The sequence below is a fragment of the Chrysochloris asiatica genome, unplaced genomic scaffold, assembly GCF_000296735.1.
Source record: "Chrysochloris asiatica unplaced genomic scaffold, ChrAsi1.0 scaffold00002, whole genome shotgun sequence".
Lineage (NCBI taxonomy): Eukaryota > Metazoa > Chordata > Mammalia > Afrosoricida > Chrysochloridae > Chrysochloris > Chrysochloris asiatica.
The window spans coordinates 2,989,985-3,007,718 of NW_006408520.1; the positions used below are offsets into that span (position 1 = coordinate 2,989,985).

The following is a 17,734-nucleotide window of genomic DNA, read 5'->3' on the forward strand; positions in this document are numbered from 1 at the left end:
CAAGTAAAGTTTTGCTAAAGGTAATACAGAAACGGCTGCAAGCATACATTGACAGAGACCTTTCAGAGGTTCAAGCCAGATTCAGAAGAGGCCGTGGAATGAGGGATATAATTGCTGATGTCCGATGGATCTTGGCTGAAAGCAGAGAATATCAGAAAGATGTTTACCTGTGCTTTATAGACTACGCAAACTCTTTCACTTGTGTGCATAATTACAAGCTATGGACCACACTGGACATTAGAGAGATGCAAATCAAAACAACAATGAGATATCACTTCACACGAGCTATAACAGAAAAGATCAAAATAGTAGAGACAGTAAATGCTAGCGAGTATTCGGAGAGACTGTGACACTCCTACATTGCTGGTGGGATTGCAAAATTGCCCAACCACTCTGTAAACAATATGGCACATCCTCAGAAGATTGGAAATAGAAATACCTTAAGATCCAGCAATTCCTATACTTGGTATTTACCCACAAGAAATATGAGTCATAACCAGAGTAGACATATGCAAATCAGTGTTCATAGCAACACTATTTACAATCTCAAAAAGATGGAGACAGCCTAAGTACCCATCAATTGAAGAATAGATAAACAAACTGTGGTACATACACACACTGGAATACTATACTACCTTCAAGAACAACAAGGAAGCTGCAAGCCACCATATAACATGGATGAAACTTGAGGACATTATGCTGAGTAAAATTAGTCAGTAACAGAAGGAGAAATACTCCATAGAACCATTATTTTAAAAGATTAAGAAAAAGAACCCACCCTAAAAAGGGAAAAAATGTTATATGTATATTTGCTGATCACAAGGATGTATGGGATGAGGTGAGGGGAGGGAGTAAGGGGAAGATAGAGCACAGAGTAGGGAATAGACACAGGATAGTTTGGGTGCTGGGGGGGTGTGGGAAACAATACACAAGAAGGGGTAAAGGAATGGAAGAACAAGACAGATGGGAGAATAGTTAGGCAGGTTTGCATGGGCTAAGTGGGCCAGAGGTAAATGATGATATGTGCACAACTTTGGAACAACAGGGCTTGTGATACAGTGATTGGGGCATGGTTTGAATGGGTTTAGAGGAGGGGAATAATGTTAAGATACTTGGCTGTCATTTGAATCTTGGTTTCCCTTGCCAACCATTGTAAAATAGACAATTGAGGGAGAGAGAAAGGAATAGCCAGAAATATCACAATAGAACACTTGTTCCATCTGTCTTCTGCCTATAACTGACTGGAATACTTTAAGGGGGCTAGAAGTTGCCCAATGAAAGAGGCTTCCTGTGGAGCCTTTGCATTGCATAAGACCATAGGTAGAATCCTGATCCCCACACAGAATCTTCTGAGGTGGAAATTGTCCACTTGAAAGGACAAGTAGACCAACTTGAAGTAGCTAGAAGAACAAAAAATACTTTGTGAAAGAAAGACTGGCAGGAAAAATAAAAATCAATAAAGACAGTCTGATTGACTACTACAAGAACAAGCAAGCTGTTCGCCCAGGAGCCATCAAGGCAAGTGTTCAGGTCCCCTTACAACAAATCCCATTCCAAGACTAAGTCTTGGAATACATGAGCAGGCATGTGGTGTGGCTGATGACCATATTAGTCACTGATAAGGGGAAGAGGGGGAAAATCAGCAATGAAGTTGGGAGCTAAGTCCAACCACATTCAATAGACTCCTGTGAACCCCAGTGAAGACCTGGTTGGCCAGCAGTATAGCAAGACCCAGGGACTCCTGGGACCAGAGGCAGTGACATGGCCACAGAAGACTAGAGTGGAGAGGCAAGCATCCAGCTGATATGGGGGAGATGCACAAGAACACCCATACTGGCAGATAGTACCCACTTGACTGGGCTTCAATAGCTGGATGATCAGAACTTGACTAGAAGAAGAAAGAAGAGGAAAAAAAAAAAGAGTAACCCACTACAATTTGATGAGCTTTATCTATACTTATGGATGTAGTAGCTCAAAAAAGGGGACAAATCTTTGCAGTGAAGATCACTCCCACCTCATCATTACACAGGGTTGACAGGGATGGGCAACTTAAGAAGTGACTGGCTTAGGTAGATGTTTTTAACAAAAGGAGGGGAGTGACTGATTTTGCAGTCCAGGAGCGGAGGTCCCTGGGACCATCAGGGGAGAAGAGCAGAGTGTGGGACCCTACCCAGAGAAGCAGTGATGCCAGAAATGGAGGCAGAGATGATGATATGGACAGATGGAGCAGCTGGGGACACTGGACTCAGGGAGGGAGAGGGGGTGTGTGTTGATGGCTGTGGGGCAGGCCTATGTGGTATACCCTTTGGTTGTTTGATGATGCATGTATGGTATTATAATCATTGCAATGAAAAAAAAAAAGGTCAGTGATTTTCAAGAGGTAGTATATGATCAAGAACCAATGATAATTAAGGAAGAAGTCCAAAGTGCACTGAAATCATTGTCAAGGAACAAGGCACTGGGAATTAATGGAATACAAACTGAAATCTTTCAACAAACATGTGGCACTGGAGGCAGATACTCATCAGTGCCAAGAAATGTGGAAGACATTTACCTGGCCAACTGATTAGAAGAGATCCATATTTGTGCCCATTTCAAAGAGAGGTTACCCAACAGAATGCAGAAATCAATGGACAATATCATTAATATCACATGAAAGTCAATTTTTGCTAAAGATAATTTAAAAATGACTGTAATAGTACACTGACAGGGAAGTACCAATGGTTTAAACCGGATTTAGAGGAGGGCATGAAAAAAGAGATATAATTGCTAATGTCAGATGAATCTAGGCTGAAAGCAAAGAATATGAAAAAGATGATTACCTGTGATTTATTGACTATGCAAATGCTTTCCATTGTGTGAATCATGACAAGTTATGATCAAAATTGCAGAGAATGAGTATTCTAGAACACTTTATTGTGCTCATGAGGAACCAAGAAGTAGTTGTTGTAACAGAACAAGGGAGCACTGAATGGTTCAAAATTAGGAATAGTGTGTGACAGGATTATATTCTTTCATTATACATAATTTTCTGTATGCTGAGAAAATAATTTGAAAAGTTGGATTATATGGAGAAAAACGTGTCATCAGGATTGGAGGAAGACTCATTAGCAACTTGAAATATGAAAATTATACAACCTTGCTTTGCCTGCTGAAAGCCAAGAAGACTTAACATACTGATATGGATCAAAGACCACAGCCTTCAGTATGAGTTGCACCTCAATGTAAAGAAAACACAAATCCTCACCATTGGGCCACGAATAACATCATGATAAATGGAGAAAAGAATGAAGTTGTGTAAGACTTCATTTTACTCAGATCAACTGTCAACACTCATGGAAGCAGAAGTCAAGAATTCAAATGACATACTGTGTTATGCAAACCTGCTGCACAAGATCTCTGTTAAAGAGCAAAGATTTCAGTTTGAGGACTAAGGTACACCTGGCCCAAGCCATGGTATTTTCTATAGCCTCATATGCCTGTGACTGTTGGACAATGAATAAAGAAAACCATAAAGAATTGATGCATTTGAGTTATGGTGATGGAGGAGAATATTAAACGCACCTTTGACCATCAAAAGAACAAACAAATCTGTCTTAGACAAAGTACAGCCAGAAGGCTCCTTGGAAGCCAGGATTTCCAGACTTCATCTCTCATATTTTGGACATATTATCAGGAGGGACCAGTCCCTGGAGACGGACATCATGCTTGGTAAAGTGGAGAGTCAGTGAGAAGGAGTCTCTGAATGTTGTTTATGACATTAATGGTTACCTATTCTGACTGCTAAGTTAATTATTAAATTATCACCACAGTTTCACAGGCAAGACAATATACACAAATTGTCAATTAAAAATAATGCTATCAAGAAAGTGACCGTTTTTCTCTAAACCATTTCTGTTTTTTTTTTTTTTTTTAATGCCTTGCAATTAATCCTTCAAGGTTCAAAACTATTCTTCAACATTGCTCTTTAGTGTGACAAAATAGGAAATGTCATATATCTAATTGTGCTTCAAATTAAAGACCCATGTCAAGCAAACCATCATATTCTATTACATCTTGAATCTATGCATAAACAATTAGCAAGAAGTGGCTAAAAGGTGGCCCCGGATACAGTTCCACTGCAGATTCCACAATGTGCAGCTTAATGTAGTCAAGGAAGATCTCTTCCAACTTGCCTCTGCTCTCTTTGTTGCTTACTTTTATCTTTCCTTTCACTGAGTTCATCTCCTGTAATTCCATGGGGAGGGTTTAGATCTGACAGTTAGTTACAGGCTACAGAGGTTAGACATAGTTATTCCTCACTATGAATCTACTCTTTTTTTAACCAAAGGCATTAATTCAGACCCAGGTTATGCCTAGCTGGGCAGTGGCCAGAGGAATGCAGACCACAGAGTACAGAAAGCATAAGGTAGCAATAACTCTATTCACCCAAGATACTTTGTGTGAAAGGACTCTTTCACAGTATTGAGAAGGCCTGAGATGGGACCGAAGGTGGGGCCTGCTACACTGACTGCATCATTTCTCACCTTCTAGAACAGTGTTAAACCAAGGAACTCTTAATAAATTAGGAGAGCTATTGAGAAACAATTTGGAACATCATTTCTACCTATTCCTGCAAACCCTGTTAACTCTTGTTAGCTATTGATTGGATTTAGGATTCTGGCAGCTCCACAAATCTATATTTCTAAACTTTGATTAAATTGATTTCATTATTTTAAATGTTATTAAATTATATTAAAACAATCTGAAAAGCTAATTGGTGATACTTTCTCTACAAATGATGTGACATCCCAGACTTTTTGCCTTCATCATTAAAATATGTAGTCTTTTATCTTAGATTTAAGAGTAGTTCTATATCACAGTGACATTTATGTTGAAGGTATTTTCTAATTGCTTTCCTTATTTTATGTACCTCTATTCATGTTGTTGGAGTCCTGGTGTGGCGCTGTGGGTTAATGTGTCAGACTTCAAAGTCTTTTGTCGGTGTGGTTCAAGCTCACCAGCTGCTCCTTGGAAGCCCTATACAAGTTTGCTATGAATAGGAATGGACTTGATGGCACTTAACAACAACATCATTCATGTTGTTGAAGTCCTGGTGTGGCACTATGGACTAATGTGTTAGACTGCAAAGTCATTTGCACTGCAATGTCAGTATGGTTCAAGCTCACTAGCTGCTCCTTGGAAACCTATACAGGGTCGCTATGGGTTGGAATTGACTTGAAGGCACTTATCAACAACAACATTCATGTTGTTGGAGTCCTGGTGTGGTGCTATAGGTTAATGTTCCAAATTGCAAAGCCCTTTGAACTATAAGGTCGGGGGTTCAAGCTCACCAGTGCTCCTGGGAAACTCTACACAGGGTTGATATGGGTCAGAATCAACTTGACTACACGTAACAAGAACTGCAACAATTCATGTTGTTAAGGAGCCCTGGTAGCTTAGTGGGTTATGAGTTGGGCTGCTAACTACAAGGTCAACAGTTCAATTCTGCTAGTCACTCCTGGTATAAAAATGAAGATTTTTGCTCCCATAAAGATTTATAGCCTAGGGAACCCCACACAGAGTCACTATGAGTTGGAACCAACTGGATGGCACACAATCATTCATATTGTTAAAGTGTCCTTTTATGTTTCTGTAGGGTAAGCCTGGGCTGCTAATTGCAAGGTCAAAGATTCAAATACACCAGCTACTTCTTGGTAATCTTATATAGGGTCACTATGAATCAGAAGGGACTTGATGGCATTTACCAACAAGACCAAAAATTCACGTTATTAAACATTTTCTTCTTTAGGCCCAGTTGGAGTCTCTGATCACCTTCCTTCCAATCTTTAAACTTTCTGAAGTTATCACAATGATCTAACAAGTCATGACACATATTTTGATGATATGGAATGTAGGGTTCTTAAAGATTAGTGACAATATTGGACACATGTACTGAATAAAATTAGTTGACAAGCCTTAAATATATAAACATCTTGAATATTCAACATGGATCATAGCCAAGGATTTCAGTTTTTGCCAGCAATATAAATAACGTATTAATTTATTTAAAAAGATCTCTAATAAATGCTGATTGTATGTTGGCACTTTGTAGGACATTATTCCAGAAGACATTTGAGAGAGATAATTTAGGGAATATTAAGTAACAAAATGGAGCCAATAGGTTGGAATAATTTGAAGGTGGCAAAAAAATGGCAAGAGGACATATTTAAGGTTGTTGTTGTAAGTGCTGTGGAGTCAGTTCTGACCCATAGCGACCCTGTATAGGGTTTCTGAGGAGCAGCTGGTGAGCTTGAACAACCGACCTTGCAGTTCAAATGGCTTTGAAGTCTGGCACATTAACCCACAGGGCCACACCAGGACTCCATATTTAAGGTTACAGTAGATTATTTTGAAGAGGCGTAAGAAAAGAGGAAATTTAGACCACATTTTCAGCTCTCCAGGCTAAGGGCCATGGCCAAGTCCTTTATGAGGCGGTGTGGGCACAGACTTTTGGAGATGTCTTGTAGTTGCTTTCCCTGCTGCTTCTTCCAACCCCTTTCACTTCCTCTCCATTCAGGTTCAGGACAGAATCAACAGGAGCTGACTAAATTATTCACCCCTTACTGTCAACTCCCATAAATTTATTTTTCTTCCACAGTACAGTTGTACTCTCCCTAAAACGAACCCCTTAATCAGTCTAGTGTTGAATTTAAACATTTAAAAGGAAACCTATCGGTTTCAGCTCTTGCAGGTGAGCCTCCCTACAAACTACTGGGTTTTGGTCTTCAGAATCTCTCCAAGCAACCTTCATCCCCTTAAAAAAATTTTTTTTTCAAATAAAAAAAAGATAATAAAAATACTTTTAGGAGTAGGCAGAGCAATGAGTCCGCTGATTCCACGTCTGCTATAAGAAGCAGATTTTTGCACAGGGATAAGATTACCGCTGCCAGCCCAGGACTCCAGCGGTGTGGCCGCTCAGACGCTGGCTCCTCCCTTCCCCCCGCGGACGAACGCGAGGCTACCAGATGGGTTCAAGTAGACAAGTAGCTGTTTTTATTGAATACAGAAGCTCCTTGAACACTCTGTGGGCTCCAGGGCTCTCCTGCAATTCCTTTCATTCCCAATGTGCCGGAGCCAAGCACGCGTCCCCAGTAGCTCCCTCCCATTTCTTTTCGGGGATTTCAGCAGCAGAGGAGGGAGGAGAGGAGTGGGGAGATGTGAGGGGGGTTTCTGGGCTGGGCCAGCCAGGAGTCCTGATTCTTGGGCAGAAAGAGAGGGGGGCGGGCTCGGGGCCGCCCGAGAGGCATGTGATTGGGTCTGACCCTCAGCCAGCTTGTCAGTTTCGCCCGTGTTGGGGGGTGTGGTGGGAGGGGGGTGCAGAGAGGGGAGTGGGCGGGGGAGGGGGCTGCCCGGAGCCTCTTGTCCGGCCCACTGACGGCATGAAACCTTTAGGGGCACGCAGTACTCTCAGCTTTTTGGTTGAAGCCCCTCATCTGCCTTCAGTGTGAAGGCAGGGCCCAGCGGAGGACGGATCGGAAGGTCCCTACGGGTGGGGCCCGTCCGAGAAGAAGAGACGGGCGAGGGGCAAGAAGGAAGCAAACATCAAATTTAAAAGAAAAAGCCCTTTGACTTTTCCCCCTTTCCCTCTCCAATGGCTGTGTAGCATACTTCGCCAGCGATACCGTGGAAGGGACGAAGTTGATCTGCAATTACAATTGGGTCGAGTTCACAGTTGTGAGCACGGGGTTCGGAGATGGAGCGGTGGTCCTCTAGGTGGAAGACGAAGCGATGGTTCTGGGATTTCACCATAACAACCCTCTCATTGACTTTCCTCTTCCAGATTAGAGAGGTCAGAGGAGGTAAGAAAAAAAATGGATTTGGGGAGGTGGGAGATTGCCATCGGTCTTTCTCCTGCGCCCCTCCCCCCTTTTACGCCTCCTCCTTTCTCCTCCCACCCCCCACCCCCAAAATAATTCCTTTAAATAAAATCCAGATTGTAGCAACCACCAGGTTGGAAGTGGAGACTAGACGGAGAGATGGATGTAGGCGAGACAGTAATGGGAGAGGAGGTATGGAAAAAAAAAAACAATCTGTCAGGCTCAGAGCCTGCTGAAATGCCCTTCATCACTTTCAAGCCTCTTTGAAAAGAGGAACAGTACTGCTTTGAATACAAGGGCAGTTGTACAAAGCTTTTGTTTAAAGAGCAAGTCCTTTCAGTGCCCTATGAGCACATCTTCTAGTTTCCTCAGATTCTTACTAATGGACGTATCTTTTTAAAGGTGAGTTAAGGAGAAAATATAGAGTATAAAATGAACCTTGATAAAGTTCTTTGTCTTGAACAAAGTGGGAAAAGAAAAAGGAGGCTATTTTATGCTTTGGGACATAAGAGTAACGCGGGGGGTGGGGGGCGGTGAATCTAGAAGACTGAGAACACTTTTTTTTTTTTCTTTTGGCATTTTGAAGAGATTTTGAGTGGCAAAACTGGCAGACTGCAAATAAGCACATAGAACTAGTTCAACATAGGGGAAAGAACATTTTCCCCTAAATTTCATTCCTCTTCTCCCTCTGTGACTTCAGCCCCCCTTCTTCTTGCAGGTTGGACATGCAGTTCTTTTGGAGAATGGTGCAACTCATCAAGCAATTGGGGTGGGGGTGGAGGAATAGAGGTTGGGAGGGAAGAGGAGGGGGCATGGGATGAGGTGGGAGGAGAGGTAAGGAAAAGTTCCTACGTGGCACTACCAAATATTCAATGACCAGACTTGCTCTGAAGACTGCAGCCCTGTCAGTACCCAGGAGGGAAATCGAATTTACTCCTCCCCTAGGCCCCCTCCCTCTCCACCCTTCCACCCCCACACTCCGCCCTTTCCCACAAAAGCATCTAACAGGAGCGGACGGTCCGTTAGGTGCTGTAGACGCGGCTGGCGGGCAAACTCCTTTGGAGTTCAGGAAACTGGTGCAGTTTAGAGGAGAAAGAACTTTTGTTAGAGGAAGTGCAAAGAGGAGATGGGGATTAGGAAGGAAGATGATGAGGATAAACTAGTGGGGAAAAATACACTCAACCCCTACTGGTGCAGGTTTTAGCAGAAGCCAGATAGTCTGGTCTCAGGTCTACAGGCCAACATCTGAGCACTCTCTAACGTGAATCTCTGCCCTGAGTCCAAACTCTGCAAAAGCAGTGTGTATTCTTCCCTCATGGTTCACTTTCTTGAGCAGCAGAAAGTGTTGGATCACACCTATGTAACAGGGTACCCTGGTGAATACAGTCAGAGCTCCTTAGGGCTTTATTTGATTTTGAAATGAGTTATATTAATAATGAAGAGTGGATACATCCTTTTCAAAGATAAATAGAGCCTTCAAAAGTTTGCATTTTTACCTTTGGTACCTGGACACCAGCTGAATTTGTCAGTTCTGTCAGCAGTTCTGCCCTCTGCTGGTTTCATTTATTATTTAGATTTCAGGCATCTGAAAATGTTGAAACTATGACATTAATCGGTATATGTAGGTGGCTCAAGAGACACCACTGAATAAATTCAGGAATTATATCACTGAAGGTATTTCTGTTGCTTTTCCACATTTGGCCTTTTTGTAAAGCACTAAGGAGAGCAGAAACGATCAATTTTCTACATTTCGGATACAGATTTTTCTTTTTTCAATCTAGTTGCACTCCTGAAACACTTTTGAACAAGTTTTTCAATATAACATGAAATAGTGTACCATCCCTATTTTAATAAAGTCAAGTATGAGAGAAATCGCCAAATATGACAACCAGATGTTGGGTTTCTGTCTGTCATTTCTGAGGCTATGTCTAGAAAGTAATATGTTGTGGTGAAGTGCCGTCAAGTAGGTTCCGACTCATAGTGACCCTGTATAGGGCTTCCGAGGAGCAGCTGGTGAGCTTGAATCGCCGACCTTGCAGTTCAAATGGCTTTGCAGTCTGAAGCATTAACCCACAGCGCCACACCAGGACTCCAGAAAGTAATATAGGAGTTTATATATTTTTACTGAACAGTTTTGGTTTTTCCTATTTTCCTTTCTTTTGTCAAGTTGCTTGGTGCTTATTGCTCAGTGGGAGGTCACGTCTTTACTTAAATCTACTTCATAGGCATTCCTGTCATTTACTAACATAAAAGTGAAATAATAGTGTAAGAAACACTGGCTTCAGGCCTGAACTATCGTACAAGGGAAAAACAAACCCAGTTTCTAGTTTTAATGGTAGACATCAGATTTGTAGTTGAAGCAACAATCAATAGAATTTTATGTAAATTTTAAAAGGTGTTATACAGTATCATTCATTGATTTCATTGAGGTGTAGTGGTGTGGTTTGGGCCCTAAATCCAAACATAATTAAAAATAGAGCCTATTTTCACATAAAATTATTATTTTCTTAGATGAAAAATTTTAAAGTCTTAAGAAGTTTTGTGTTCATAATAAAGTTTGACTCTAAAAAATAAATAGTTTAGAATTCTCTAGTCTCTCACCTTATAGAAAAAGTTTCTTAGAAGTGAAGTACATTAAAAGAAAATTTATGATCTAATGCATATATCATTGTACTTAAAAAATTTCTATGAGTTGGAAATCTTTACCATACATATTCAAATTTTAAAATTTTTCCTATGATTTAGTGTAATAAAACTAGGTTTATTTAAAAAAATAGGCATTTAGATTAACTTCAAAGTTATAGTTCATTTATTTACCTATGGTTAATATAGATCAGTTGTCTCAAGAATTTATGATTATTTCGTCAATTAGTTAAGCAGACCATTACTTATAGGACCTGGGGTTTACAGTAGTTACATGATTATGTTAAGAGAGATGGTTTCATGTAAGATTTTAAAATAAGACAAAATTGAATACTAAGGAAAAATAATATCTAACTGAATCCATTTTTACTAATTAAAATGTTACCTAACCTTAGGTACTTAAACCTATAGTATGTCTTGCAAAACGTTTATCAGTTTTATGAGGAACTTTCAAAAAACTTGCTATTAATTGGAAATGAACCCTAATGAAGAGTTGTTTTGAGTGCCCAGGATCAGCAGGTGAAATGGTACTGGCTTCTAGAGTATGTACTAATGCAACCTTGCAAAGAGATTAAGTTTGCCCCTTTTATTGCTTAATCAGAAATCAGTTAAAAGATTAAGATTGTTTCTGATAACAAATTGAGGGTTTTCTAGAATTTTTAATATTGTCACTTTCCATTTTTTAGTTTCAGTAATACAGATTATTACTCAAAGGTAATTTATGAGAAGCAACTTCATGCAAGCTTTATACATATAATCTCAGTTTAGGTGGCACATATATAGCCAGTAAATTATAGACTTTTTAATCTAAATGCCTATTAATCTTCAAATTAAGTTTATTAATATATGAAAGTGATAATCTGTTTTATAATTGGCACTTAACAGAGGGACAACTTTATATTAGTTACTCTCTGTTTTAGAGAAAATAATAAAATTGCAAAATGAGACATAATGCCTGGTTGCTTGCACTTTAGTGATAAAATTTGTCTAGGTTCCATGTTTAATTAAATTTTTGACTAAAATGGAATAACCACAAGGTTGCTCAAGTTGTTTACCCTAAAATACAACAAGGCAAACATGACTCCTTTTCAGAGTTGTGGGCAGAATTTCTATCTTACAAAAAGTCTAAATAGTCAGCTTTCATTTTCTAAAGATCTTTGCTTCTTCTCAGAGAAAAGTCCTCTCCACACAGGTTAATTTATTGACGTACTGATTAGTTAGTGAAAATGATTAGACTTAAATTAAATCAAGCTTTGTTGACAGTGTCCCTGTAAAAAACAGTTAAAATTTGTAAGAAAAGCAGTGTTTTCAGCTGAGATTTATTTAAAGAATGTTTGAATTAGGAGGATGCCTGGTGTGGCACTGTGGGATCAGCACTGGTTTACAAACCTCCAGGATGGCAGTTCAAACCCATCAGCAGCTCCTCAGAAACCCTATAAAGGGTAGCTATGAGTCAGAACTGACTCGACGGCACTTAACAACAACAAGAATAACTGAGACATATTATAGAAATTAGTGCTCCTACCTTATTGCTTTATTAATGAAGAGAAAGCTAAGGCACAGAAAATCATTACCTGAATACTGTTTCCTACAGAAATATAAAAAAAAATCCTTATAATATTCAAAATTTGTTTTCCTTTGAGGGATAGTGTAGATGTGTTATAGTGATGAAACATATGTTAAAAGAATGTTGTTGCTGTTAAGTGCCTTCGAGTCGATTACAAACCATAGCAACTCTGTACAGCATTTCCAAGAAGCAGTTGGTGAGCTTGAACTGCCAATCTTGCAGTTCAGACAACTTTGCCGTCTGATGCAGTAGCCCACAGAGCCACACCAGGACTCCCTTAAAATAATAAACATTTGAAATTTACTGAATGACTAAATACTACCTACATTTGCATATGCTATATTTTAGGAATCCTGGTGTGGCACTGTGGGTTAATGTGCTTGACTGCAAAGTCGGTTTGAGCAGCAAGTTTAGCAGTTCAAGCTCACCAGCCCCTCCTAGGAAACCTTATACGGGTCGCTGTGGGTCGGAATTGACTTAATGGCACTTAACATCAACAACATATTTTAGAATAAGAATTTATTGAGAAAGTAGATTAGTGAAAATACCTGATTTAGAGATCCATGAGGAGATATAGAATATGTTTTAATATTTCTCAATTGTTTAAATATAAAGAAAGTATCATATTATTATTTGTGTCCTTAATACATTTACTTAAAACTATCTCTTTCAGGGTAGAAGCATAATAGTTTTAAATAACATTTTGTATGTATTTATTGCTGGATCGAGAATATAGTATTCCAACCTCTTTAAATTTGTTAATGAAGGACTAGGTGCAACTTTCAATTTTCCATAACTAAGGACACTAGATATTTATTTCAAATAAGGCAAGTAATCTAAAATTTCTGTGCTTTTAGATGGATTGAATATATAGATCATACTTATTTATGTAGCTTTTATTAATAAACCAGATAACTAACTATTATCTGATATGTGCTGCTTAATTGCTGTTCATTTGCAAATAATTTTACTTTTTGCGGAGTAAGTAGGAGATAATTTAGTAGTGTAAAATCTAATTGATTTTAGTCAAAGAATCTGAAACAACATAAGATAAATGTGTTTTACTTCAGTAGCAAACACGTAGTTACTTTATAGGGAAATACTATTAATGGCCTTCCTGACAACTAGTCACACATGTGGTATTTTGAGAATTAAAAAAAGAAACAATTAAATTTATTTCTCAATGTTTATTTCTAGAATTCCAACCTTCAGGAACTAGTTTTTTGGGTTTTTTTAACTGCATCTTGGGTCTTCTCATCTTTAGAAAAAATCAGAACATGTCCTCAGGTTCCTTAAGAAGTCACAGATGCTAATATTCAAACTCATAATGAATTCGAAAATTTTACATAAGCATGGTGCTTTATAAATACTGAGTCATGGTCATCATTTTATATGTCTTTAAATGATTCTATTTAAAAGTCAGGAGTTTATTGAGTCCTAGACACTGAGCCTGTACCTACTTGATGGTACCTAACAACAAGAAGAACCATTGGAGAAGTAATTAAGAGCAGTTGATATAATCATTAGGAATTCAAGGCAACTTCAGAATGGGGAGTTGCTCTGTTTTTCTGCTTTCACTCCTACACTTCTTTAATCCTGGGGAAATGTGACCTGAGCAGGGAGTGCTGAGAGGAAACTAAACTGTTTTTATGTTTTGTTCTGTTTTCCCTGACCACTGAAATTTTGTTCCTTACCAATGAAGAAAGAGAGGGATACACAGATGTTATAAAAAGTTGTAGTGTTCTCTAAATTATCTTAATGAAAAATTGACTTTAAATGTAATTTCCAATGTAGCATTCAACAATCTCCTTTGATTTAGATTTTTCTTCAAATTTCTTTTGGAATGTAATTCAAATTTGTAGTGTGGGTTTGTTTTTTTTCTTCTAGTGCCTTCTACAATAGATTATATCTGATGTATTTACACTTCTTTCAAAACTCTAATTTAAATTAATTTTCATAGGTAAGTAGAATATTGTCTATTTTCATTTGTGTCAGACCTCAACATGAATAATACTAGCTCCATACAAAAGAAGCAAGACAATTTTTAAAATGATTTAACAAGTAATATCTATTTATCAGTTGCAGTCTTTGGCTTACTACTGACTTGGCTAGTGGTTATTTAGACATTGGCTGATCACCAGACCTACTGTTATCTGGTAAAATAAACTCTTTGCTTGCTGCGCATGGAATTAGAGACAGTGCTATTAATTTAGGAGAAAGAACTCAGAGAAAAGAAAGGTTATCATATTTCAGAGTAAGAGACCAGCTTAAGTACTACTTGACAATTGAGAACTAAAACAAACCTGTGTAAAAGTGCCTTAGCACAATCAACTTTTGCAATCCCCTCAAAACTTTTCTTTCTTTTTTTTTTTTTTCCTTAGAAAGCATTTCTTTCTTATTTTAGCCAAATTTAATTGCTCTTGAATGGCTCTGTACTGTACAGGCAAATGAAGGTCTCTATTCATAGAACTTGAGCGCATAGAGTGTCAGTGGAAGCTTCCTTCCTCTGTCTGACTGGTAAACTGACATCCGGGCTTAAAGGAATGAACCTTAGACTGTGTCAGGTAGTTGGCTTTCCTTCTTTACTGAGATTTTCTCCTGACAAGGCTAAGAGGCTCTAGTGCACTTTCATAATTTCTGCTCTTCAAATAACTCTGCAGAGGAAGAAAAACTGTAAACATTGAAGTGGTTTCTCGCCTTGACTTTTCCATATAGATTAGAGTCTGATGATGGCACACAGTCTACTACTGGCTCTCATTCATTCTTCCTTTTAAACTCTGATGAGTCTTCACAATACTTAATTGGCTTTGAGAATAACCCAAAAGTAAATAGCATGAGGTAGGGTGCTCTTCAGGATGTGGCTCTTCTGTTTGTCGAGTCTCATCCAGCCATTTACCGTTTTGTGCAATCCCTGTTCCCTCCCATTTGCTCTGCACTGCAGCCATTTGGAACCTCTTGTCCATATTCTCCCCTGTCTTTGATCACATTGTTTCCCCTCCTTGGATTATCGATTCTCTTCTTGTCTAGCTAGTAAATGCCATCTCATCATTTAGGATTTAGCTGAAATGTCACAACTGCATGGAACTAATCTTCATGTCTCCAGGCATTGTTGTTGTTAAGTGCCTTTGACTTGGTTCCCACTCATTGACCCTGTATAGGGTTTCCAAGGAGCAGCTGGGGAGTTTGAACCAACCTTGAAATTAAAACTACCATTCTGTCCAGTGCTTGTGTTATAGCACCACATCAGGACAGCTAGTACTGAATGCATAGTCATATTATGCACTAAGTTCTGTTCTGTGAACTTTAAATACACTTTAGTTTTTAGAGAAGTTATAGGTTTACAGAAAAACTATGTGGCGAGTACATTGAGTTCTTATTTGCCCCCTCTCTTCACTGTCAGTTTCTCCTATAATTAACATTTGAACCAATATTGATACATTATTCTTAACAAAAGTCCAGGGATAACACTAGGGTTCACTCTCCCACTTCTTATTATTTACCCAAATGAGTTGAAAACTGTTAACGCAAAAACCTACACAGAAATGTTTATAAACACTTTATTAACAAGTGCTAAAACTGGAAGCAACCAAGATTTGTTAGGTAGGTGAATGGATAAATTGTTACATCCATAAGAGGGGCTTCAAAAAGTTTGTGGAAAAAAATGGAATTAAAAGAAAATGGAGGTTTCCACTAACTTCTTGAAGTCCCTTCATACAGAAGTTATTTAGTGATAAAGAAAAATGAGTTATACAGCCATGAAAAGATATGAAGGAATCATTAGTGTGTATGCTAAGTGAAAGAAACTAGTCTGAAAAAACTACATACTGTACGCTTCTAACTATATGACAGTGTGGAAAAAGTAAAATTATAGAGATAATGAAAAGACAAATGGTTGTCAGGGATTCAGGGAAAGTTGGGAATGGATTAGTAGGTGGAACAATGAGCATTTTAAGAGCAGTGAAACTACATTGAATAATACTGTAATGGTATTACATGACATATGCATTTCTCCAAACCTATAGTACTAAATTCTAAGTACTTTTCATTTAGAATCTGATTTCATTCTGACAATTGTCCAGGAGATAAGTTACTTTAAAAATTCCAGTTTTACCATAAGAAAACTAAAAAACAGGGAAACTAAGTGTTTTGACTTAGATCATGACACAGCTAGTAAGGGGTACATCAGAATTTTAATCCAAATAATTTTATTTCAGAATACTTGATTCTAATTACTCATCTGTGTTGTATTTTGATTAGTGTAATAAAGCTTTTAAACTTACTAACATTGCTGAAATTACTTATTTTCCCTATAGGTGTTGCTGGAAGATAATGCTTGCAACTTATTTCCTGAGGGTCAACTGTGGGCCCACAATGCACAATATATGCTATAACTTGTTGTTGTTAAGTGTCATTGAGTCAGTTCTGACTTATAGCTACCTTGTATAGGATTTCCCAGTATTGGCTGGTGGGTTCAAATTGCTGACACTGCGGTTCAAACTAACCTTGTGGTCCAGTGTTTATCTTACAGTTCCACACCATAACACTGATCACTATTTAGATTATCAGTAATCTTTTTACATCATGAGAAGACAGAAGCAAGGTTAGGATCTTGCTAATTTGGAGTGGTGTGAAACTATGAGTACATCTTCTTGTCATTTTGTTAGTACAGAGTAGATTCCCTCCTCCCTCCTTTATTATTTTTTAATACATTCTCTCTGAAAGTAAATGGATTTGGACTCTCTCTCAAGCTTTCATCTTTTGGAAAACAGTTTTGTGCATCTTTACAATGACCCAGTCAAATATTTGCAGCTAGTCATTGATAATACCTCTAAAACTGGTTTGTTTTAAAATAGTAACCTGATACAGAAAGATACCACATGAGGTCTATTTTTGTTTTGACAGCAGCATAAATCGTCATTTCACCTGTCTATTTACAAGGAAGAAAATAAAGTTTAATCAGGAATTAGATCAGTATGGAATACTGATAATTAGAAATATTTATTCACTTTTGAACCTCTCATCTTAGTTTCCTATGCTCTTGGGGATAAATATTCTGACTTAGTTTAAATGATTATTGAAAGTAACAATTGATGAGGAAGCTTCAAAAATTCATGGAAAAATTCCATTATCATTTAATGTCATTTGTTCAGGAATTTCTGAAGCCTCTTTGTATATTGTGTTATGATTATTTTAGTAAGCACATTATATATTTTAAATGAGAAAATTATTTCTAAATTATAAACATTTATAGTTGTTATATTATGAACTACCATTTCAAGCAAGAGATATATGAATTTCATGTGCTTAGTAAGATTAATTCAAGAGCCAATGATACTTAGGGAGGAAGTCCAAGGTACACTGAAGGAATTGGCAAAGAACAAGGAACCAGGAATTGATGGAATAAAAACTGAAATATTTCAATAAAGTGAGGCGGCAAGAAATTTGGAAGACAACTATATGGCCGACTGATTGGAAAAGATCCATATTTGTGTCCATTCCAAAGAAAGGTGATCCAAGGGAATGCAGAAATCATTGGACAATCTCTATGATATCTCATGCAAGTAAAGTTTTGCTGAAGGTAATACAGAAATGGCTACAATCATACATTGACAGAGAACTTCCAGAGGTTCAAGCAGGATTCAGAAGAGGCTGTGGATCGAGGGAT

The 17,734-nt window shown here is 38.2% G+C and overlaps 1 protein-coding gene and 1 pseudogene across 4 annotated transcripts in view; both read left to right on the forward strand.

The window, feature by feature from the left end:
• The window catches only part of LOC102830497, a 32,794-nt pseudogene extending 25,200 nt beyond the window's left edge, over positions 1–7,594 (forward strand).
• COL11A1 (collagen, type XI, alpha 1) overlaps positions 7,439–17,734 on the forward strand; it is a 357,092-nt gene continuing 346,796 nt past the window's right edge. For all 4 annotated transcript variants that reach the window (XM_006830900.1, XM_006830902.1, XM_006830899.1 and 1 more), the window contains exon 1: positions 7,439–7,841. In XM_006830900.1, coding sequence (XP_006830963.1) covers positions 7,736–7,841 — 106 coding nt within the window. In that variant the 5' untranslated portion in view covers positions 7,439–7,735. The remainder of the gene's footprint in view (positions 7,842–17,734) is intronic.